Source organism: Neoarius graeffei, chromosome 5 (assembly GCF_027579695.1).
Source record: "Neoarius graeffei isolate fNeoGra1 chromosome 5, fNeoGra1.pri, whole genome shotgun sequence".
NCBI classification, from domain to species: Eukaryota; Metazoa; Chordata; class Actinopteri; order Siluriformes; family Ariidae; genus Neoarius; species Neoarius graeffei.
This window is the reverse complement of record NC_083573.1, coordinates 1,188,893-1,212,144: the sequence shown is the minus strand read 5'-3', so window position 1 is coordinate 1,212,144 and position 23,252 is coordinate 1,188,893. Positions and strand designations below refer to the sequence as shown.

Genomic DNA, 23,252 nt, shown 5'->3' with positions numbered 1-23,252 from the left:
ATTCCTGAGTCCTGGGTTTTAGCACCAGTGTAGTAACTCTCTGACTTGAGGAAACAGAGAAACGAGAAGCAGGCTTCAGAACAGGTGTGTTTGTTTTATTGTGCATGCTTTTCAGTGACTCTTCATGAAACATAAACACACCAAACCCTCATGCAACAGGCTCTCTCTCTCTCTCTCTCTCTCTCGTTCCTGACTGTCTGAAAGACACACTGAGACACAGGTTAATAGACAGCCAGTAATTTGACACAGGTGCACCTCATCATGTTACCTGCTGATTCAACCTGCCTCCTCACCATTCGTAGCTGATGCTCAACCACGCCCCCAATGCCACAATTACCTTTTGATTACTGAAGGTAGGATTAGCATTCGGGTTCGTGTGTGTGTGTGTACCTCAGTTTTTCCAGTGTACAGTGTGGATTCTCCAGTCCAGCAGAGAGCAGCTTCACTCCTGAATCCTGCAGGTTATTGCCCCTCAGGTCCAGTTCTCTCAGTCTGGAGGAGTTTGAGCTGAGAACTGAAGAAAGAACTCTACAACTTTCCTTTGTCAGATTACACCCACGCAGACTGGAAGAGAAATGAAGAATTATGTGAATATCTGATGCATAAATGCAGCCATCGCAATCAGTTTCTGAGCAGAAGAGGAAGTTGTAAGGATTGGGGCTGAAGATGGGCCCGGACAGTGAGGATCACAGTGCCGAGGCCTGTGTTATTTTGGGGGGGGGGGATTGTCAATAACTCACTGTAGTGTCTCCAGTGTACAGTGTGGATCCTTCAGTAGATCAGAGAGCAGCTTCACTCCTGATTCTCCTGGATTATTCCAGTTCAGAGCCAGTTGTCTCAGGTGTGATGAGGGATTTGTCCTCAGAGCTGAAACCAGAGCAGCACAACCTTCGCCTGTAATCCTGCAGTGAGACAACCTACAGAGAGAAACATGTCACGGTTACAGAATAAATCACTCAGCTTTACGACACAACACACACAATCTTTCTATACAGTACTCTTACAGTGTGTGTGTGTGTGTGTGTATACCTCAGTTTCTCCAGTGTACAGTGTGGATTCTCCAGTCCAGCAGAGAGCAGCTTCACTCCTGAATCCTGCAGTTTATAATTGTCACTCAGGTCCAGTTCTCTCAGTCTGGAGGAGTTTGAGCTGAGAACTGAGGACAGAACTCTACAGCTTTCTTCTGTCAGATTACACCGATACAGACTGAAAGAGAAATTATGAATTATGTGAATATCTAATGGATAAATGAGGTGTGTTCCAGCAGTTGTGGAATAAAGTGTCTCCCTGAACACAAGGTTCTGATGTCAGAATCACACACACATCACATTATCTCTAGCCGCTTTATCCTTCTACAGGGTCGCAGGCAAGCTGGAGCCTATCCCAGCTGACTACGGGCGAAAGGCGGGGTACACCCTGGACAAGTCGCCAGGTCATCACAGGGCTGACACATAGACACCGACAACCACTCACACTCACATTCACACCTACGGTCAATTTAGAGTCACCAGTTAACCTAACCTGCATGTCTTTGGACTGTGGGGGAAACCGGAGCACCCGGAGGAAACCCACGCGGACACGGGGAGAACATGCAAACTCCACACAGAAAGGCCCTCGCCGGCCCCGGGGCTCGAACCCAGGACCTTCTTGCTGTGAGGCGACAGCGCTAACCACTACACCACCGTGCCGCCCCTGATGTCAGAATAAAAATATAAAATAAAGAGACTGTGTGTTTGTACTCGGACAGATCCACCAGTCTCAGCTCATATAAGATGATGGATTTAACTACAAGAAAAGGAATGGGATGGATAGAGGTGGAGACACAAGATCTAAACAGTATTCATTACAATTCAATAGTTTAATTTTTTTTTATTCATGATATGGAATTCATCTAGAAAGTAAATCTGATTCTCGTGTCCACATTTCAGTGTCTTATAGACCCCTTTGCAGTAAACGTCATTCATACGTAAGCGGAAATTGCGCGCGCAGCCTGGACCCAAAAAAGACTCAGAAATGCCTAGTTGTTGTGTTGTCAGGTGTCAGAATCGTAGCAGTGATGGGGTTAAAATGTTCAGAATTCCAGCAGGATCTCACCCATTCCAAAAAAATCGCCGACGTCTATGGCTACAAGCCATCAAACGTGTAGACTGGAATGAAAGCACCATCAAAAATGCGCGGGTTTGCAGTGCCCACTTCATCACAGGTAAGATCAGGCTATTTATTAAATCTTTCTTTTTTTATTCTTTCTAGTCTTCGTTTATTGATGTAGCAAATTACTTTGGTAACTTTTGTCTGATTAGCTGGGTCATAGTTACACAATGTAATGAATATTGTTAGCATGTTAACTTAGCTTTGCATGCAATTTTGTTTGTAGGAGAGGTCTCCCTTGACTCAAGCAGTCCAGATTTTGTGCCATCATTATTTGTGTATGCCGAAAATCACAATTTTAAAGCAAGGATGGAAAGGTAAAATTGTGTTCCCTCACTCTAAATGCCAACTTACGTTGACTGCTCTAACCTAGCTCCCGCCCTGTTCAGCTTCATTTCTGGTCTCTGCCTCTCGCTTTTTATGAGCTCTGATTTCTCTTAGCTGCACTCTTTACACTATCATTCCTTTCATGCCATTACCTCCTGCAAATTGCTGTTTAGTGTTGGTATTTGCTGTTGTAGCTAAAGCCACATTGCCATCACACCACTGGCATAATTTGATTAAAACAAAATGAATATGAATGTCCCATTGTTAATCAAGTTGTACATGCCCGCACATAACATAATCATATGCGTCTAAAGACTTGTAGGCACGAAGTTTTTCGTGGGTGTACACTGAAGTCTTGTCAATAAGGTACGAGTATATATCTGGCCATTGTATACCAGGGAACTTACTAACATCGTCCGTCCACTCTTTAATTAAATACGGATCCGGTAGGCAATGTCCACTTGTTAGAGTTAACTTATTTATGTAGCATTCTCAATCTTGTAATGACAATTGTTTGGCATAATCTGACAGCTCATAATGCTGGTCTATGGGCAGCGCCACTGTTTCTGGGTCCAGGCTGCGCGCGCATCCTGGCAACGGTCGGTTTGTTTACAAACATGCGAAGGGGTCTATAGAATAATACATTACAGTTTAAACAAAATAAATCAGTTTAGTTCACTGTGTAGAAGAAGGAACATGATGAATGAACATCAGTGTGTAGAGAGAAAGTAAGATTGGGCCTTGGATATAATTTTACTGGGATAAAAGTCACAAATAAAGACACAAATCAATTCTGTTTGTGATTTTCAGTTATAAAGTGATGATCTGAGTCCTGTGTGTGTGTGTGTGTGTGTACCTCAGTATCTCCAGTGTACAGTGTGGATTCTCCAGTCCAGCAGAGAGCAGCTTCACTCCTAAATCCTGCAGGTTATTGTCCCTCAGGTCCAGTTCTCTCAGTCTGGAGGAGTTTGAGCTGAGAACTGAGGACAGAACTCTACAGCTTTCCTCTGTCAGTTTACACCCACGCAGACTGGAAGAGAAATGATGAAATATCTGAATATCTGATGGATAAATGCAGCCATCTCAATCGGTTTCTGAGCAGAAGGGAAAGTTGTAAGGATTGGGGCCAAAGAAGGGCCCCAACAGTGAGGATTGCAGTGCTGAGGCCTGGGTTATTTGAGGGGGTGGAAGATTGTCAATAACTCACTGTAGTGTCTCCAGTGTACAGTGTGGATCCTTCAGTAGATCAGAGAGCAGCTTCACTCCTGATTCTCCTGGATTATTACAGTTCAGATCCAGTTCTCTCAGGTGTGATGAGGGATTTGACCTCAGAGCTGAAACCAGAGCAGCAAAACCTTCACCTGTAATCCTGCAGTTCGACAACCTACAGAGAGAAACATGTCACAGTTACAGAATAAATCACTCAGCTTTACGACACAACACACACAATCTTTATATACAGTACTCTTAGTGTGTGTGTGTGTGTGTGTGTGTGTATACCTCAGTTTCTCGAGTGTACAGTGTGGATTCTCCAGTCCAGCAGAGAGCAGCTTCACTCATGAATCCTGCAGTTTATTTCCACTCAGATTCAGTTCCCTCAGACTGGAGAAAGTAAATCTGATTCTCATGTCCACATTTCAGTGTCTTATTGAATAATACATTACAGTTTCAACAGCATAAATCAGTTTCGTACACTGTGTAGAAGAAGGAACATGATGCATGAACATCAGTGTGTAGAGAGAAAGTAAGATTGTGTCATGATCTGCCCCGGACTTCCACTCCGGAGATTTACTATCTTTCAGTTCAGCACAATCCGGATCCGGGATGGGACTTCCATCATGCCGGCATTCACTTCCTGGTCTGCTCTGCTGTGTATAAATAGGCCGTTCTCAGAAGGCGACTTTGCCAGAATGTCTTGTCTGTTTCTCATGTTGTCTCTGTGCCATTTTTGCTTCCTGATTTGCCTAGTCTTAGCCACAGTTTTTTGTACTCACATTGTCATTTTTTTCTTGTTTTTTGCAGTATGGTTGTTGTCTGAACTATTTTTCATGTTTTTTCATATTAGCACTTTGTCTTTGTCTACCTCATTGTTGTCTGGATTATTTTTGCTATTTTTGTTTGTTGACTCTTTTTTTGGACTTTAATTAAATCACCACATCTCGCCACCCATTACAGTAATGTTCTGGCCAACATGGATCCAGCGGAACTTAACCATCTGAGAATGGCTATGCAGCAGCAAGGAGCCCTCCTTGGGACCCACCAACAGGAACTCAGGCAGATAACCCAGAACCCGGCCACCCTGTTCGACTCACTCAACCTCCTAGCCACACAACTCCAGCGCTCCCAAGCCGTACCTACCTCTGCCCAGCCATCTCTTTCTTCACCTCCCGCCACCGCCACTCTCCATGAACCAAGACTCCCTTCGCCTCAGCCCTACAGTGGAGAACCAGGTACCTGCAGATCTTTTTTGTCACAGTGTTCACTGATCTCGGAGCTTCAACCTCTGGCTTTCCCCACAGAATGCTCCCAGGTAGCCTATACCATCACACTCCTCACCAGCAAGGTCGGGGAATGGGGGACGGCGGTCTGGGATGCCGATGCACCCTGTTGTTCCAGCTTCAAGAAATTCTCTGAGGAAATGAGGCGAACATTTGATTGCTCTCTGTCTGGCCGGGAGGTGGCAAGAGAGCTCATGGAGCTGTGGCAGGGGTCCCCATCTACCTCGGATCATGCCATCGAGTTCTGGACATTGGCAGCGTCATGCAGTTGGAACAAGTGTGCCCTGGTCGATGCGTTCCTACATGGCTTATCCAATGCTATCAAGGATGAACTTGTCTCGTGGGAACTGCCATCGGACCTCTCCAGCCTAATGGACCTGGCCAATCATATTGAGTTCAACAACAGAGGAGAGAGAGGAGCCGCCGCCGCAACTTCAACCCCTCTCCACCACCTGCCTTGTCCATCGAACCCATGCAGGTAGATTGGGTATGGGTATCCGCGGAGGAACGACTGCGCTGACTGAGCATGGGGGCTTGTTTCTACTGTGGTCAGCAGGGACACATCTGCCGAGCCTGCCCGCTAAAAGGACGAGCCCACCAGTGAATCGAGGGGCCCTGGTGGGCAATGCTCGGAACCAGTCCCCTGGTGACCGACCGTTGCTCCCCGTTATCATCACACTCAACAACCGGCATCACCATCTTCAGGCGCTCATCGACACTGGGGCAGACAGGAACCTGATCTGCTCCGCCACCACCAAGATCTCAGAATCCCATTACTCGCCCTCGAGGTCCCTCTCACCGTCCTGACACTCAATGGCACTGGCTTGACCACCATCACTCACCTCACCACTCTGCTGACCCTAAGGATTTCAGGCAATCACTCCAAAACACTATAACTTCACGTTGTGAACAACCCTCACGTTCCCATTATTCTTGGATTACCCTGGTGGATGCAGCACAACCCCCACTTAAACTGGACTGACCACACCATCTTAGGCTGGAGTCCTTCCTGCCTGGCCTCCTGCCTGAACTCCGCTCTGCCTCCCACCAAACCACCTCAGCCCTTAGCCAGCGAGTTTCCCGACCTTTCTCATATGCCTCCAGAATATCTGGACCTCAAGCCTGTCTTCAATAAGACCCAAACAGTGCCCCTTCCCTCTCATAGGCCCTATGACTGTGGTATTGACCTCCTGCCAGAGACAGTGCCACCCAAGGGATGTCTCTACTCTTTCCCCTGCCGAGAGACAAGCCATGGAGAAATACATCACTGAGTCTCTGGCAGCTGGGATCATCCGCCCTTCCTCCTCCCCAGCAGGGGCGGGATTCTTCTTCATGGAGAAGAAAGACAAGTCACTCCACCCCTGCATTGACTATCAAGGTCTCAACACCATCACAGTCAAGAACCGCTACCCACTACCACTCATGACTACAGCCTTTGAACTACTCCAGGGAGCTGAGGTGTTCACTAAACTGGACTTACGCAATGCTTATCACCTAGTCAGGATCAGGGAAGGGGATGAGTGGAAGATGGCTTTCAACACCACCACAGGCCACTATGAGTACCTCGTAGTCCCTTTCAGCCTGACTAATGCGCCTGTGGTATTCCAGGCGCTGGTTAATGATGTCTTGAGGGACTTTCTTAACACCTTTTATCTTTGTTTACCTGGACAATATCTTGATTTTCTCTCACTCCCTGGAGGAACATCAGGGTCACGTCTGGCAGTTTCTCCAATGCCTGCCGGAGAATAAGCTTGTGGCAGCAGGGGCGTGGCCAAGCAGCAGTCTGTGAATGGAGGGTGGGATCAGGGAAGGTAAGTGGCTAAGTCATTCTACCTGCTGTCAATTAGTGTGTGTGTGTGTGTGTGTGTGTGTGTGTGTGTGTGTCACTGTTTGTTACAGGTACGGAGCATAAAAGGAGAGAGAGCAGAGAAAGCCAGCTCTCTCCCCAACCACAATGTATGTATGTGTGTGTGTGTGTGTGTGTGTGTGTGTGTGTGTGTGTGTGTGTGAGAAAGTAAGTAATAGATAAAAGGAAGCTGAAAAGCTCAATAAAACACTTTTGGATAAACATCAACTCTCGCCTGCCGTGCTTCTGTGCTCCACCCACATCAGGAAGTGCTACAGTGGTGCCGAAACCCAGGAGCACAGAAGAGAACCACCCCATGGAGTCCCCCACCATTCCAAGAGCTCATCCTTGCCCTCGCTACCACCCAGCAGAACCAGCATCAAGCACTGATTGCCCTCCGAAAGGAGCAGGAGCAACGCTTCGAAGCCTTGATGCTGGCCCAGCAGGAAGATTGCCAGGCGTTCCGGCACCAGCTGGCATCAGCAGGGGCATCGACCACTGCTGCCACCACCCTCACAAAGATGGGACCGCAGGACGATCCGGAAGCGTTCCTCGCTCTTTTCGAGCAAGCAGCCGAGGCGTGGGGGTGGCCGCAGGAGCAGCGCATGGCACGCCTTCTCCCGCTCCTGACTGGTGAGGCGCAGCTTGCACCGCAGCAGCTCCTTACTGACAGCCAGCTGGTCTACGCTGACCTGACAAAAGCCATCCTGCAGCGGCTCGGCCACTCCCCTGAGTAACATCGCCAGCGCTTCCGGATGCTGGCATTGGAGGAAGTCAGCTGTCCATTTGCATTCGGCCAGCAACTCCGGGACACCTGCTGGTGGTGGCTGAGGGCAGAAAACCGCGACGCTGATGAGATCATCGATCTGGTGGCACTGGAGCCGTTTGTCTTTCGACTTCCGGAAGGAACGGCGGAATGGGTCCAGTGTCATCACCCGGTGTCGCTGGAGCGAGCCATCGAGCTGGTGGAGGACCATCTGGAGGCGGCTCCGATGGCAGGCAGATGAGGCATCTCCCCTCGCTTCTCTCTCTCTCTTTTCTTCCCCTGTCTCTCGCCCCCCTCCCCACCCCATTCCCCTGCCACGGAGGTGGTGGCTGGCTCCTCCCCAGCCGGGCCGTCACACCCGTGGTGTCCTCCCCTCTCCCTCTCCTGTGTCTGTGTTGTCTCCCCCTCAGGTGAGTGGCACCCATAACACCAGTGCAGAGGGAAAGCCTGGGATGGTGTGCTGGCGCAGCGGGGAATCGGAGCATCTCCAAGGCCAGAGCTCCACAAGGGAGGTGCATGCTGTAATCCGGATCCCCGACGCGCCAGAAACTGCCCCCGATCGGGCCGGAACTTCTTGCATACCGGTGAGTATCCAAGGGGCTACATATCACGCTTTGGTGGATTCCGGTTGCAATCAGACCTCAATTCACCAACACCTGGTGCAAGGTGAGGCATTGGGGGGAACACAAGCAGTGAAAGTGTTGTGTGTGCACGGGGATGTTCACCATTACCCTCTACTGTCTGTCCAAATTCTATTCTGGGACCAAATGCATAGGATAAAGGCAGTGGTTAGTCCCCGTCTCACCCACTCGTTGATTTTGGGTACTGATTGGCCGGGATTTAAAAACCTAATGGAATATTTAACACGCAGTGGGTCCTGCACTAGTAGGTCACGAGAAGGTCCCGGTGTGGCATTGACTGGAGAAGCTGTCGCAGAGCCATCTACATCAACACTGCGACAGAGTGAGGAGCAGCCTGCTCTTCCTCCCTCTCTCGGGGATTCTCTTGGGGATTTCCTGTGAGAGCAGTCGCAAGACGAGACTCTGCGGCATGCGTTTAACCAAGTGAGAGTAATCAATGGTCAAACTCTTCAGCCATTTGCAGCACCGACCTTCCCCTATTTTGCCATTATTAAAGATAAATTGTACTGAGTGATGCAGGACACTCAAACCAAGGAACAAATAACCCAGTTGTTAATCCCAAAGAGCCGTAGGGAACTCGTGTTCCATGCAGCTCACTTTAATCCCATGGCTGGACACTTGGGGCAAGATAAAAAACTAGCCCGAATAATGGCCCGATTCTATTTGCCAGGGATTCGCGGGGATGTCTGTTGGTGGTGTGCGGCATGCCATGAATGCCAATTAGTAAATCCTGTGGCCGTTCCAAAAGTGCCTTTGCGCCCTCTTCCTCTAATCGAGACCCCATTTGAGCAAATTGGGATGGATCTCGTCAGGCCATTAGATCGGTCAGCACGGGGATATCGCTTTATTTTAGTTCTAATGGACTATGCAACGCGATATCCAGAAGCAGTGCCTCTCCGCAATATCTCAGCACACAGTATTGTGGAAGCACTCTTCTGCTTTATCTCCTGGGTCGGGATTCCAAAAGAAATCCTGACAGACCAAGGCACTTTGTTTATGTCACCACACTGCACGAGTGGGTGGCATGGTGGTGTAGTGGTTAGTGCTGTCACCTCACAGCAAGAAGGTCTGGGTTTGAGCCCCGCGGCCGGCGAGGGCCTTTCTGTGTGGAGTTTGCATGTTCTCCCCGTGTCCACATGGGTTTCCTCTAGGTGCTCCGGTTTCCCCCACAGTCCAAAGACATGCAGGTTAGGTTAACTGGTGACTCTAAATTGACCATAGGTGTGAATGTGAGTGTGAATGGTTGTCTGTGTCTATGTGCAGCCCTGTGATGACCTGGCGATTTGTCCAGGGTGTACCCCGCCTTTTGCCCGTAGTCAGCTGGGATAGGCTCCAGCTTGCCTGCGACCCTGTAGAACAGGATAAAGCGGCTTGAGATAATGAGATGAGACACTGCGCGAGCTGTATAGGTTACTGGGGATTAAGTTATCTGAGTCGTGTGTGTGTGTGTGTGTGTGTGTGTGTGTGTGTGTACCGTACCTCAGTATCTCCAGTGTACAGTGTGGATTCTCCAGTCCAGCAGAGAGCAGCTTCTCTTCTGAATCCTGCAGGTTATTGTCCCTCAGGTCCAGTTCTCTCAGTCTGGAGGAGTTTGAGCTGAGAACTGAGGACAGAACTCTACAGCTTTCCTCTGTCAGATTACACCCACGCAGACTGGAAGAGAAATGATGAAATCTGTGACTATCTGATGGATAAATGAGGTGTGTTCCAGCAGTTGTGGAATAAAGTGTCTCCCTGAACACAAGGTTCTGATGTCAGAATAAAAATATAAAATAAAGAGACTGTGTGTTTGTACTCAGACAGATCCACCTGTCTCAGCTCATATGAGATGATATACTTAAATACAAGAAAGGAAAAGGGACAAATCGAGGTGGAGGCACAAGATCTAAATAGTTATAATTACAATTTCGCTAGTTTAATTTTTATTGATTCATGATATGTAATTTAATCTAGAAAGTAAATCTGATTCTCATGGACATATTTCTGTAGCGGGTGCAAATAGGCACTGTGCCTTTAAGAGACGGGAGTTTCATGAACGCGCTTGGGTGTGCATGAGCAGTGGCAGAGATAGAAAAAGGCGGGATTTAGCGCTCTGGTCTGCGCGGTAGCTCGGCCAGAGCTACGCTGTGCTGAAGACTAAATAAAGTAAAGTTTAGAGAACTGCATAAGTGACTACATACGTTTGAAGTCGGTTACTTTTATGTTTGCGTTTTTTATGATAGTGCGAGCACCGAAGTGGGCTGCCTTTAAGTTAACTTTTCCTATGAGCTTTACAAAGTGGCATGGAGATGCACAGATAGGCTACACGGGTGAAGACGCCTGGAAGAGCATAAAGGTGTGAGTCTAGTGCAATTGTTTCTGGTCCAGGTCACTTGAAGTAGTAGAAAAGTTTTATTTCGTCGTAGTTTCGTTTTGTCAAGTGAGTGCTAACAGTGGAACCCCGCCACCCTACTGTGCTACGAAGAGGCGCTGCCATTTCAAGCTCAGCTTCCTTCTCCTGCAAGTAAAGCCTGCATTTGTTTTGCGAGCCTGCAGTTATAGCTACAAGAAGGTTTTCCCTGCCACCCACCAGACATCCATGCCGTGATCTCTGCAGTTTGAGGGTAATATCGGTGCATTGCACGGCCCCATTTATACTGACTAATACATGCGCACTCGCGCGGCCTCAACTGAGGCGAGCTGGGGCTGCGCTCGTGCGCGCGCGCCCACCCGCCCACCACTCACATTTGGAGAGACACTGGACTGCTGCTGAACATCTCCCACCCGCGCGCACACACCCGGACTGCAGCGAACTGAAGCTGCACTCGCTTACACACGCGCACACATTCACGCGCATACACTTTAGGTGCACTCTCCGCGCAGACTCAAACTGCGCCCACCTCAGCATACTGCAACAGAGCTCACACAGGGCATTCTCACCCAGACTCACACTGTTTATTGCCCTTTTGAATGTTTGTGAAAAGAAGGATATAGGCTAATGTATGGAAATTGATATTGTTTTGAGAAAGCAAATGTTTTTTTGTAAACTGGAGGATTATTTTGAATGCTACCTTGTCTTGAGTGAGAGACATCAAGGGGATGCCTTTCGTTTCATTGATTATGGTTCATTGATATAAGGGTTGTTTTACAATCAGAGGACAAAGTTTGTGTCACAGGGGTCCAAAATTCAAATTGATTCAAACTGGTTCTTGTACCAGTTTTTAAGTGAAGGACAAGTTTTGAACAGATTTCAGGTAATTTTTTGACATGTGTGTATGGTAGTTTTGTGTAATCTGCTATAAGATAAAGAAGAAGTGTAGCTTTAAGCAGGGCTGGGAGAAACAAATGAAGTGATTCTCGGAGAGGACTTTTTTTTTTTGACAATTCAGAATCCACTACTTCCATAGTGCTTTTAAATATAAGGCTGTAAGCTTTGTGTTAGTTGTCTCTAATATTTATGTCCCAATATCTTGACCACATTTTAGGATGAAAATAATCATTTTAGATATGTTATTTTATATTGAAAAATTAGCTGTCTCGGAGAGGACATTTTTTTTTTTGACACAATTACAGACTAATTTGAACAAAATAGTCTGAAAACTTACTGGCATTCAACATTAAAACTTAACTATGTTTCCAATGATATGGAATCAAATATTTGTTTTATGGTATAAAGAATGATTTAAGTGCATCCCTTTTGGATCTACCTGTGGTCAAAAAAGCACTTTTTCTAAATGACACGAGTAATTTTGCTAAATATGACATATATTGCCATACATTCACCAAAATAACGTTATCACCAATTTTTTTTTTGCATGGTAAATAGAGTTATCACAGGGCTACAATAAACAACCAAGTTTATTTAGTCAAGCCTTTTGATATTGACGATAAGTGTAAAATGTGATTTTTAGCTTGCGTACCCTGATTGTAAAACAACCCATACGTGAATGTCATTTGAGTTGAATGTTATATGTGAAGAGAATTCATTCGGTGAAGTTTATTTTGAAACTAGTTTAAAGTGCCACCTCCAACAAGTGTATGGTTAAAATGACCTGTGTTATGGTATGGTAAATGAAAGAAAGGTTTGGTTTACTGACAGTTGGTGGTAATACAGTCAACAGTGGAAGTACTCCTTTGTTAAAGGAAATATTGATTTTTATTTTTGTTTTTTTATTTTTTTAATTATCCTTCTAAAACAAAGCTCTGCTACAAAGGGGCTAAAGACCCCGTAATCATTTTCTTTAGTCATTCTGGTAATAAATATTACCATTGTTTATTTACTTTAGCATCTTGGGCTACTTATCTGGGGGTAGGGGCACCTCACCTGTTCAGCTGGATTGGGAAAGTAGGGAGTGGGGCCGAGTCGATTCGGTACTCACCTTTCACACACTACACACACTTCAGGTAGCCACCGGACACTCTACATATCCTGAAGCCCACTTTACCCTATCTAAGTAAGCCAGGCCCAGGCTGCTGAACAGGAGACAACCTGCTCATATTCTTGGACACTGAGGCTAAAGGCACTGGGTGAGGAGGACTTGGATCCTGTCCTGCTCAGTCCACCCCAGACTTAAGTATTTGGGAACCCCTAGAAGGCGGCGGCAATACCTCCGACTGCCACATTTCAGTGTCTTATAGAATAATACATTCCAGTTTAAATAACATAAATCAGTTTTCACTGTGTAGAAGAAGGAACATGATGCATGAAAATGAGTGTGTAGAGAGAAAGTAAGATTGGGCCTTGGATATAATTTTACTGGGATAAAAGTCACAAATAAAGACACAAATCAATTCTGTTTGTGATCTTCAGTTATAAAGTGATGATCTGAGTCCTGTGTGTGTGTGTGTGTGTGTGTGTGTGTGTGTGTGTGTACCTCAGTGTCTCCAGTGTACAGTGTGGATTCTCCAGTCCAGCAGAGAGCAGCTTCACTCCTGAATCCTGCAGGTTATTGCAACTCAGGTTCAGTTCTCTCAGTCTGGAGGAGTTTGAGCTGAGAACTGAGGACAGAACTCTACAGCTTTCCTCTGTCAGATCACACCCCACAGACTGGAAGAGAAATGATGAAATCTGTGAATATCTGATGGATAAATGAGGTGTGTTCCATCAGTTGTGGAATAAAGTGTCTCCCTGAACACAAGGTTCTGATGTCAGAATAAAAATATACAACCCCGATTCCAAAAAAGTTGGGACAAAGTACAAATTGTAAATAAAAACGGAATGCAATAAGTTACAAATCTCAAAAACTGATTGTGGCAGCGGGGGCGTGGTCAAGCGCCGGTCTGTGACAGGAGGGTGGGGTCAGGGAAGGTGAGTGGCAGAATCACTACACCTGAGAGCAATTAACCTGTGTTTGTGTCTTCCCAGTGACCGCGCCCTACTTAAGGAGGGAGAGCGAGAGCAGAGGGGCTCTTGCTGAACCAGACGCTGAGTGTGTGTGTGTGTGTCTGAAAAGTGCATACATAATTGTTATGCTGAAAAGTGTGGCAATAAAACGTGCTGTCAAACCTGATCTCTGTCCTGCCATCCTCTGTGCTCCACCCACGAACACTGAACCGTTACAGTGGTGCCGAAACCCGGGACCTGGAGCACAGCAGCCTCACAGCCCCATGGAGTCCTCCCCGTTCACTGAACTGATCCACGCCCTCGCCACGGCCCAGCAAAGCCAGCACCAGGCGCTACTCACCCTCCGAAAGGAGCAAGAAGAGCGGTTCGAGGCCCTGGTGTTGGCCCAACAAGAAGATCGACAGGCGTTCCGGCACCTCCTCGCGTCGGCGGGGCCCACCAGCGCTCCTACCGCGGGCCCGTCTCCCCTCACCGTCACCAAGATGGGCCCGCAGGACGACCCTGAGGCGTTCATCACGCTCTTTGAGCAAGTCGCCGAAGCCTCGGGGTGGCCGATGGAGCAGCGTGCGGCGCGCCTCCTCTCCCTGCTCATGGGAGAAGCACAGCTGGCCGCGCTACAGCTCCCCGCCGACCGCTGGTTGGCCTACGCGGACCTCCACCGGGCCGTCCTCCAGCGCGTGGGGCACACTCCAGAACAGCAGCGCCAGCGCTTCCGCGCGCTGCGCCTGGAGGAAGTCGGCCGGCCGTTCGCGTTTGGCCAGCAGCTCCAGGACGCCTGCTGGCGGTGGCTGAGGGCCAACAACCGCGACGCCGAAGGAATCCTCGACCAGGTGGCGCTGGAACAGTTCGTCACTCGCTTGCCAGCAGGAACTGCTGAGTGGGTCCGGTGCCACTGCCCGGCATCGCTAGATCAAGCAGTCGAGCTGGCGGAGGACCATTTGGCGGCTGTCCCGGCGGCAGGACAGCAGATGGCATCTTCTCTTCTCTCCTCTTCTCTCTCTCTCTCTCTCTCTCTCTCCCCCTCCTCCTGTGTCCTGTCCTCGCCCCATTCCCCCTCCACGGAGGCGGGGGCCGGCACCACCCCAGCCGGCCCGCCGCACCCGCGGTGCCCTCCCGTTTCTCCCTTCTGTGTCTGTCTCTCCCCCACCTCAGGTGAGTGAGCCCCAGATCACCGGTGCAGAGGGAAAGCCCGGACCGGTTTGCTGGCGCTGCGGGGAGCTGGGTCACCTTCAACAGCAGTGCACGGCAATGGAAGTGGGCGCAGTGGTTCGGATCCCCGACGCACCAGAGGCCGCCTTCGATTGGGCCGGAGCGTATCGCATACCGGTGAGTATCCAAGGGGCTACATATCAGGTGTTGGTGGATTCTAGTTGTAATCAGACCTCAATTCGCCAAAGCTTGGTTCAAAACGAGGCATTGGGGGGAGCACAAGGGGTGAGGGTGTTGTGTGTGTGCACGGGGATGTTCACCACTACCCTTTGGTGTCAGTCCACATTATTTTCAGAGGGGAAAAATTTATAGTGAAGGCGGCAGTTAATCCCCGCCTTACCCACTCTCTAATTTTGGGGACTGATTGGCCGGGATTTCGGGGTTTAATGACACGCCTAATAAAGAGTGGGTCCTGTCATTTAACATGGGGAGGTCCCGGTGCCGCTTTGGCAGGAGCAGCTGTCGCAGAGCCGTCTACGTCATCTCCGCGTCAGAGTGAGGAGCCGCCGGTTCCTCCTCTCTCTATTGGGGAATCCCTCGCGGATTTCCCATTAGAACAATCGCGAGACGAGACTCTGCGACATGCTTTTGACCAAGTGAGAGTAATCGATGGTCAAATGCTCCAGCCGAACGCCACCCCATCCTTCCCCTACTTCACAATTATGAAGGATAGGTTATACCGAGTGACGCAGGACACTCAAACTAAAGAGCGTGTCATGCAGCTTTTAATTCTGAAGAGCCGCCAGGAATTGGTATTCCAGGCAGCTCACTTTAATCCCATGGCTGGACACTTCGGGCAGGATAAAACACTAGCCCGAATAATGGCCCGATTCTATTGGCCGGGGATTCGCGGCGATGTTCGTAGGTGGTGTACGGCATGCCGCGAATTCCAGTTAGTAAATCCAGTGGCCATTCCAAAAGCGCCTTTGCGCCCTCTTCCATTAATCGAGACCCCGTTTGAGAGAATTGGGATGGATCTCGTCAGGCCATTAGATTGGTCAGCACGAGGCTACCGCTTTATATTAGTTCTGGTGGACTATGCAACGCGATACCCGGAAGCAGTGCCTCTGCGCAATATCTCAGCACGCAGTATTGCAGAGGTGCTCTTCCGCATCATCTCCCGAGTTGGAATCCTGAAAGAGATTCTGACTGATCAAGGCACTACGTTTATGTCACGGACACTGTGCGAACTGTATGGGTTATTGGGGATTAAGCTGATCCGCACCAGCGTGTATCACCCACAAACAGATGGTTTAGTAGAACGGTTCAACCGCACCCTCAAAAATATTATTAAAAAATTCGTAAGTGAGGACGCACGTAATTGGGATAAGTGGCTCAAAACCTTGCTGTTCTCAGTGCGAGAGGTCCCCCAAGCCTCCACGGGGTTCTCCCCGTTCGAATTATTATATGGGCGTAAGCCGCGCGGCATCCTAGATGTGCTGCGGGAAAATTGGGAGGAGGGACCTTCACAAAGCAAAAATGAAATTCAGTACGTTATGGACCTGCGCGCAAAACTCCACACGCTCACCCAACTAACTCAGGAGAATTTGCGGCAGGCCCAGGAACGGCAAGCCCACCTGTACAACAAGGGTACACGCCTTAGAGAGTTCACTCCGGGAGATAAAATACTCGTACTGCTGCCCACGTCGAGCTCCAAATTGATCGCCAAGTGGCAAGGACCCTTTGAGGTCACACGGCAAGTCGGGGACGTCGACTATGAGGTGAGGCGAACGGACAGGGGTGGGGCGCTACAGATTTACCACCTCAATCTGCTTAAACTCTGGAACGAGGAGGTCCCCGTGGCGTTGGTGTCGGTGGTTCCGGAGAAGGCGGAGCTGGGGCCGGAGGTTCAAAAAGGGACATTGGCATCACGTACCTCTCCGGTCCCCTGTGGAGACCAACTCTCCCCGACCCAACTCATGGAGGTCGCCCAGTTGCAGACCGAGTTTTCGGATGTGTTCTTGCCCCTGCCCGGTCGCACTAACCTCAGAGCACCACATAGAGATGCCCCCGGGGGTGGTAGTGCGTAGCCGCCCTTACAGGCTACCCGAACACACAAAAAAGGTGGTTCGGGAAGAACTTCAGACCATGCTCGAAATGGGCATCGTCGAGGAGTCCCACAGTGACTGGAGCAGCCCGGTGGTCTTGGTACCCAAGGCCGACGGGTCGGTCCGGTTCTGTGTGGACTATAGGAAAGTCAACGCGGTGTCTAAATTTGACGCGTACCCAATGCCTCGTATTGACGAGCTGCTCGATCGACGAGGCATGGCTCGCTTTTATTCAACACTGGATTTGACGAAGGGATATTGGCAGATCCCCTTGACTCCACTATCCCGAGAAAAAACGGCCTTTTCCACACCGTTTGGGTTACACCAATTCGTCACACTTCCGTTTGGGCTGTTTGGGGCGCCCGCTACGTTTCAGCGGCTGATGGATCGGGTCCTCTGCCCCCACTCCACCTATGCGGCCGCCTATCTTGATGACATCATCATATATAGTAATGACTGGCCGAGGCACTTGGAACACCTAAGGGCCGTCCTTAGGTCGCTGAGGCGAGCGGGTCTCACAGCCAACCCAAAGAAGTGTGCGATTGGGTGGGTGGAAGTACGGTATCTGGGCTTCCACTTGGGCAACTGGCAGGTGCGTCCCGAAATTAACAAGACCGCAGCGATTGCGGCCTGCCCGAGGCCCAAGACCAAAAAGGGGGTGAGACAGTTCCTGGGGCTGGCTGGCTGTTATCGTAGGTTTATACCTAATTATTCGGACGTCACCAGCCCGCTGACTGATCTCACTAAAAAGGGGGCACCAGATCTGGTCCAGTGGACGGAGCAATGCCAGCGGGCTTTTTCAGAGGTAAAGGCTGCACTGTGTGGGGGGCCACTTCTACACTCCCCTGACTTTTCTCTCCCCTTTATGTTGCAGACCGATGCGTCGGACAGAGGGCTGGGGGCGGTTTTGTCCCAGGAGGTGGAGGGGGAGGACCGCCCCGTCCTGTATATAAGCAGGAAGCTGTCGGTGCGTGAAGGGTGCTACAGCACCATAGAGAAAGAGTGTCTGGCCATCAAGTGGGCGGTCCTCGCCCTCCGGTACTACCTGCTGGGGCGCCCTTTCACCCTCTGTGCGGACCACGCACCCCTCCAGTGGCTCCACCACATGAAAGATGCCAACGCGCGGATCACCTGTTGGTATCTGGCACTCCAACCCTTTAATTTCAAGGTGGTCCACAGGCCGGGGGTGCAGATGGTCATGGCGGACTTCCTCTCCCGCCAAGGGGCGGGGAGTCGGCTGCAGGCCGGACGGCCGCCCGGCCTGAGTCGGGCGGTGGGGGTATGTGGCAGCGGGGGCGTGGTCAAGCGCCGGTCTGTGACAGGAGGGCGGGGTCAGGGAAGGTGAGTGGCAGAATCACTACACCTGAGAGCAATTAACCTGTGTTTGTGTCTTCCCAGTGACCGCGCCCTACTTAAGGAGGGAGAGCGAGATCAGAGGGGCTCTTGCTGAACCAGACGCTGAGTGTGTGTGTGTGTGTGTGTCTGAAAAGTGCATACATAATTGTTATGCTGAAAAGTGTGGCAATAAAACGTGCTGTCAAACTTGATCTCTGTCCTGCCGTCCTCTGTGCTCCACCCACGAACACTGAACCGTTACACTGATATTGTATTCACAATAGAACCTAGACAACATATCAGATGTCGAAAGTGAGACATTTTGAAATTTCATGACAGCAACACATCTCAAAAAAGTTGGGACAGGGGCAATAAGAGGCTGGAAAAGTTAAAGGTACAAAAAAGGAACAGCTGGAGGACCAAATTGCAACTCATTAGGTCAATTGGCAATAGGTCATTAACATGACTGGGTATAAAAAGAGCATCTTGGAGTGGCAGCGGCTCTCAGAAGTAAAGATGGGAAGAGGATCACCAATCCCCCTAATTCTGCGCCGACAAATAGTGGAGCAATATCAGAAAGGAGTTCGACAGTGTAAAATTGCAAAGAGTTTGAACATATCATCATCTACAGTGCATAATATCATCAAAAGATTCAGAGAACCTGGAAGAATCTCTGTGTGTAAGGGTCAAGGCCGGAAAACCATACTGGGTGCCCATGATCTTCAGGCCCTTAGACGGCACTGCATCACATACAGGCATGCTTCTGTATTGGAAATCACAAAATTGGCTCAGGAATATTTCCAGAGAACATTATCTGTGAACACAATTCACCGTGCCATCCGCCGTTGCCAGCTAAAACTCTATAGTTCAAAGAAGAAGCCGTATCTAAACATGATCCAGAAGCGCAGACGTCTTCTCTGGGCCAAGGCTCATTTAAAATGGACTGTGGCAAAGTGGAAAACTGTTCTGTGGTCAGACGAATCAAAATTTGAAGTTCTTTATGGAAATCAGGGACGCCGTGTCATTCGGAATAAAGAGGAGAAGGACGACCCGAGTTGTTATCGGCGCTCAGTTCAGAAGCCTGCATCTCTGATGGTACGGGGTTGCATTAGTGCGTGTGGCATGGGCAGCTTACACATCTGGAAAGACACCATCGATGCTGAAAGGTATATCCAGGTTCTAGAGCAACATATGCTCCCATCCAGACGATGTCTCTTTCAGGGAAGACCTTGCATTTTCCAACATGACACTGCCAAACCACATACTGCATCAATTACAGCATCATGGCTGCGTAGAAGAAGGGTCCAGGTACTGAACTGGCCAGCCTGCAGTCCAGATCTTTCACCCATAGAAAACATTTGACGCATCATAAAATGGAAGATACGACAAAAAACACCTAAGACAGTTGAGCAACTAGAATCCTATATTAGAAAAGAATGGGTTAACATTCCTATCCCTAAACTTGAGCAACTTGTCTCCTCAGTCCCCAGACGTTTACAGACTGTTGTAAAGAGAAAAGGGGATGTCTCACAGTGGTAAACATGGCCTTGTCCCAACTTTTTTGAGATGTGTTGTTGTCATGAAATTTAAAATCACTTAATTTTTCTCTTTAAATGATACATTTTCTCAGTTTAAACATTTGATATGTCATCTATGTTCTATTCTGAATAAAATATGGAATTTTGAAAGTTCCACATCATTGCATTCCGTTTGTATTTACAATTTGTACTTTGTCCAAACTTTTTTGGAATTGGGGTTGTAAAATAGAGTGTGTTTGTACTTGGACAGATCCACATGTCTCAGCTCATATGAGATGATGGATTTAACTACATTTTTTTAGAATCTATTTATAAAAAAGAGAATATTTTGAAATAAATTTTAATAATCTACTTTATTTTACATTTATCTGACCTCATATTTATTTTTACCTCTCCCTATTTTCTGTTTATTCTATTTATTTTAATTTTTTATGTTATTTAGCGACATTTTTTTTCCTCACACTGCACATTAATTTCTCTTTATTGGGTTTATATCCCCTTTTGATTTTATTCTTGATTTCATGATTGATTTTGCAATCTTATGTTTAATTTTCATGATACTATTTGGTTTTATATCTTTTGTCTTGCCTCATTATTTCTTTCCTTCTGTTCTTCTTATTCGGCCGATCATGTATTTAATTGCATTTGCCTCGATTGTAAAGCGCTTTGGGTCACCTGCTGTTTTTAAATGTGCTGGAGAAATAAAGTGACTTGACATGAGTGTGGAGAGAGGAAGTAAGATTGGGCCTTGGATATAATTTTACTGGGATAAAAGACACAAATAAAGACACAATCAATCAATTCTGTTTGTGATTTTCAGTTATAAAGTGATGATCTGAGTCCTGTGTGTGTGTGTGTGTGTGTGTGTGTGTACCTCAGTATCTCCAGTGTACAGTGTGGATTCTCCAGTCCAGCAGAGAGCAGCTTCACTCCTGAATCCTGCAGGTTATTGGCACTCAGGTTCAGTTCTCTCAGTCTGGAGGAGTTTGAGCTGAGAACTGAGGACAGAACTCTACAGCTTTCCTCTGTCAGTTTACACCCACACAGACTGGAAGAGAAACGATGAAATCTGTGAATATCTGATGGATAAATGAGGTGTGTTCCATTAGTTGTGGAATAAAGTGTCTCCCTGAACACAAGGTTCTGATGTCAGAATAAAGATATAAAATAAAGAGACTGTGTGTTTGTACTTGGACAGATCCACCTGTCTCAGCTCATAGGAGACGATGTACTTAAATACAAGAAAGCGACAAATGGAGGTGGAGGCACAAGATCTAAACAGTTATAATTACAGTTCACTAGTTTAATTACCATGGAACAGAAATGTGAGTGTGTTTCTCTCAAACACAGAAATCAGAGGACAGGACGCCACATCAGCACATTTACAGGAGCAGCAACGTCTTTCTGCACTCCACGATCTCTCAGCTACAATTTATTATCACACCATTAGCTCATGGACAGAACACACACGTGAGAGCAAGCAGCCTCTCTCTCTCTCTCTCTCTCTCTCTCTCTCTCTCACACACACACACACACACACACACGAATACAATCTTCAGTAAAAGTACCAGAGGTTGGTTTCCAGATGATCAGAGTCATTATTCACAAGCATTAATCCTAACAGTGCAGTTCAATGCCACATTAAAATAACAAACCATGCACTGATACAGTTAAAAATCAAAATACTCACTCAGCTCTTCTGGAGGCTTTGACCACTGGAATCAGCTTCAGAAGACATTCCTCTGATGGGTCATATTTACTCAAATTAAACTCATCCAGCTCCTGTTCTGAGTTCAGTAACACAAACACCAGAGCTGACCACTGAGCAGGAGAGAGTCTGGTTCCACTGAGACACCAGGAATCTCTTCTGTTCAGGTAGCGTTGTACTTCCTGCACGAGAGAATGATCATTCAGTTCATTCAGACAGTGGAACAGATTGATGGATTTCTCTGGAGATGGCTTCTCCCTGATCTTCTTCTTGATGTATTCGACTGTTTCCTGTTTGCTGTGAGAGCTACTTCCTGTCTGGGGCATCAAGCCTCGTAAGAGAGTCTGATTGGATTCCAGTGAGAGACCCAGAAGGAAGCGGAGAAACAGGTCCAGGTGTCCATTCTCACTCTGTAAGGCCTTGTCCACTGCACTCCTGAGGAAATCAGACATGTTTGATTTGGTGAAAAGATCAGACAGGTCAGTGGTTTGTTGCTCTGTTACATTTCTGCTGATGAAGGAGAGAAACGTGTATAAAGCAGCCAGAAACTCCTGAACACTCAGATGTACAAAGCTGAAGACCTTCCCCAGGTGAAGCCCAAACTCCTCTCTGAAGATTTGGGTACACACTCCTGAGTACACTGACACTTCTCTCACATCAATGCCACACTCTCTCAGGTCTTCCTCATAGAAGATCAGGTTTCCTTTCTCCAGCTGTTGGAAAGCCAGTTTTCCCAGTGCCAGGATACTCTCTCTGGTCTGCTGAGGATCAGGCTCACATTTCTGAGGGTACTTTTGCTCCTTGCGTTTGATCTGAAAGATCAGGAAGTGTGTGAACATTTGAGTCAGAGTCTTGGGGATCTCTCCACTCTCTGCTTCACCCAACATTCTCTTGAGAACAGTGGCTGAGATCCAGCAGAAGACTGGGATGTAGCACATGATGTAGAGGCTTCTTGAGGATTTCATGTGTGTGATGATTTTATTGGCCAGGCTCTGATCACTGATCCTCTTCCTGAAGTACTCCTCTTTCTGAGGATCACTGAACCCTCGTACCTCTGTTACCTGGTCTACACACTCAGGAGGGATCTGATTGGCTGCTGCTGGTCGAGAGGTTATCCAGAGGAGAGCAGAGGGAAGCAGATTCCCCTTGATGAGGTTTGTCAGCAGCACATCCACTGAGGCCGACTCTGTCACATCACACAATCTCTCACTGTTGTGGAAATTTAGAGGAAGTCGACACTCATCCAGACCATCAAAAATCAACAAGATTTTGTTAATATCACAGTTTATTAATTGTACTTCGTTCATTTTTGGGAAAAAGTGATGAAGGAGATTCATCAGACTGAGATTTCTCTCCTTCATTCGATTCAGCTCTCAAAAGGGATGTGGGAACATGAAGGTGACGTCCTGATTCGCTTTTCCTTCAGTCCAGTCCAGAATGAACTTCTGCACAGAGACTGTTTTTCCAATTCCAGCAACTCCTTTACTCAGCACACTTCTGATGGACGTGTCTTTAAAGAGATCATTACATTTGATGGGTGTCTCCTGCGTTGCTGGTCTCCTGAACACTCTCTCTGTGTAGATCTCATTCAGAAGAGCTGAGCTTCCATGCTGTGAGATTCCTTCATTAATTCCTTTGAACTTCTCTCTCAGGTGGGATTTCAGCTTTTGCTGATACACATAGACTGCAGATTCTGATAAACAAAGTCATAACATCTTTGAATGCAAAATCACTGAGCACAATATAAATTAAATATTGATGTACGTTTCTCGTGAATAATACAATTTATAACTAAAAACACTGCAAACTCAAACTAATCCCGGAGTTCTAAAATCACTGACTGATTCAGCTTAATAAATTTATTA

General features: G+C 47.9%; 1 protein-coding gene across 1 annotated transcript in view; it reads right to left on the bottom strand.

The window, feature by feature from the left end:
- Positions 1-23,252, bottom strand: part of LOC132886361 (NACHT, LRR and PYD domains-containing protein 12-like) — a 58,885-nt gene that overhangs the window by 26,758 nt on the left and 8,875 nt on the right. The window contains 8 exon segments of the mRNA XM_060920923.1: positions 391-564; positions 741-917; positions 1,030-1,206; positions 3,332-3,505; positions 3,683-3,859; positions 9,706-9,879; positions 20,554-20,727; positions 21,370-23,080. Of these exon segments, the coding sequence (XP_060776906.1) occupies positions 391-564; positions 741-917; positions 1,030-1,206; positions 3,332-3,505; positions 3,683-3,859; positions 9,706-9,879; positions 20,554-20,727; positions 21,370-23,080 (2,938 nt within the window).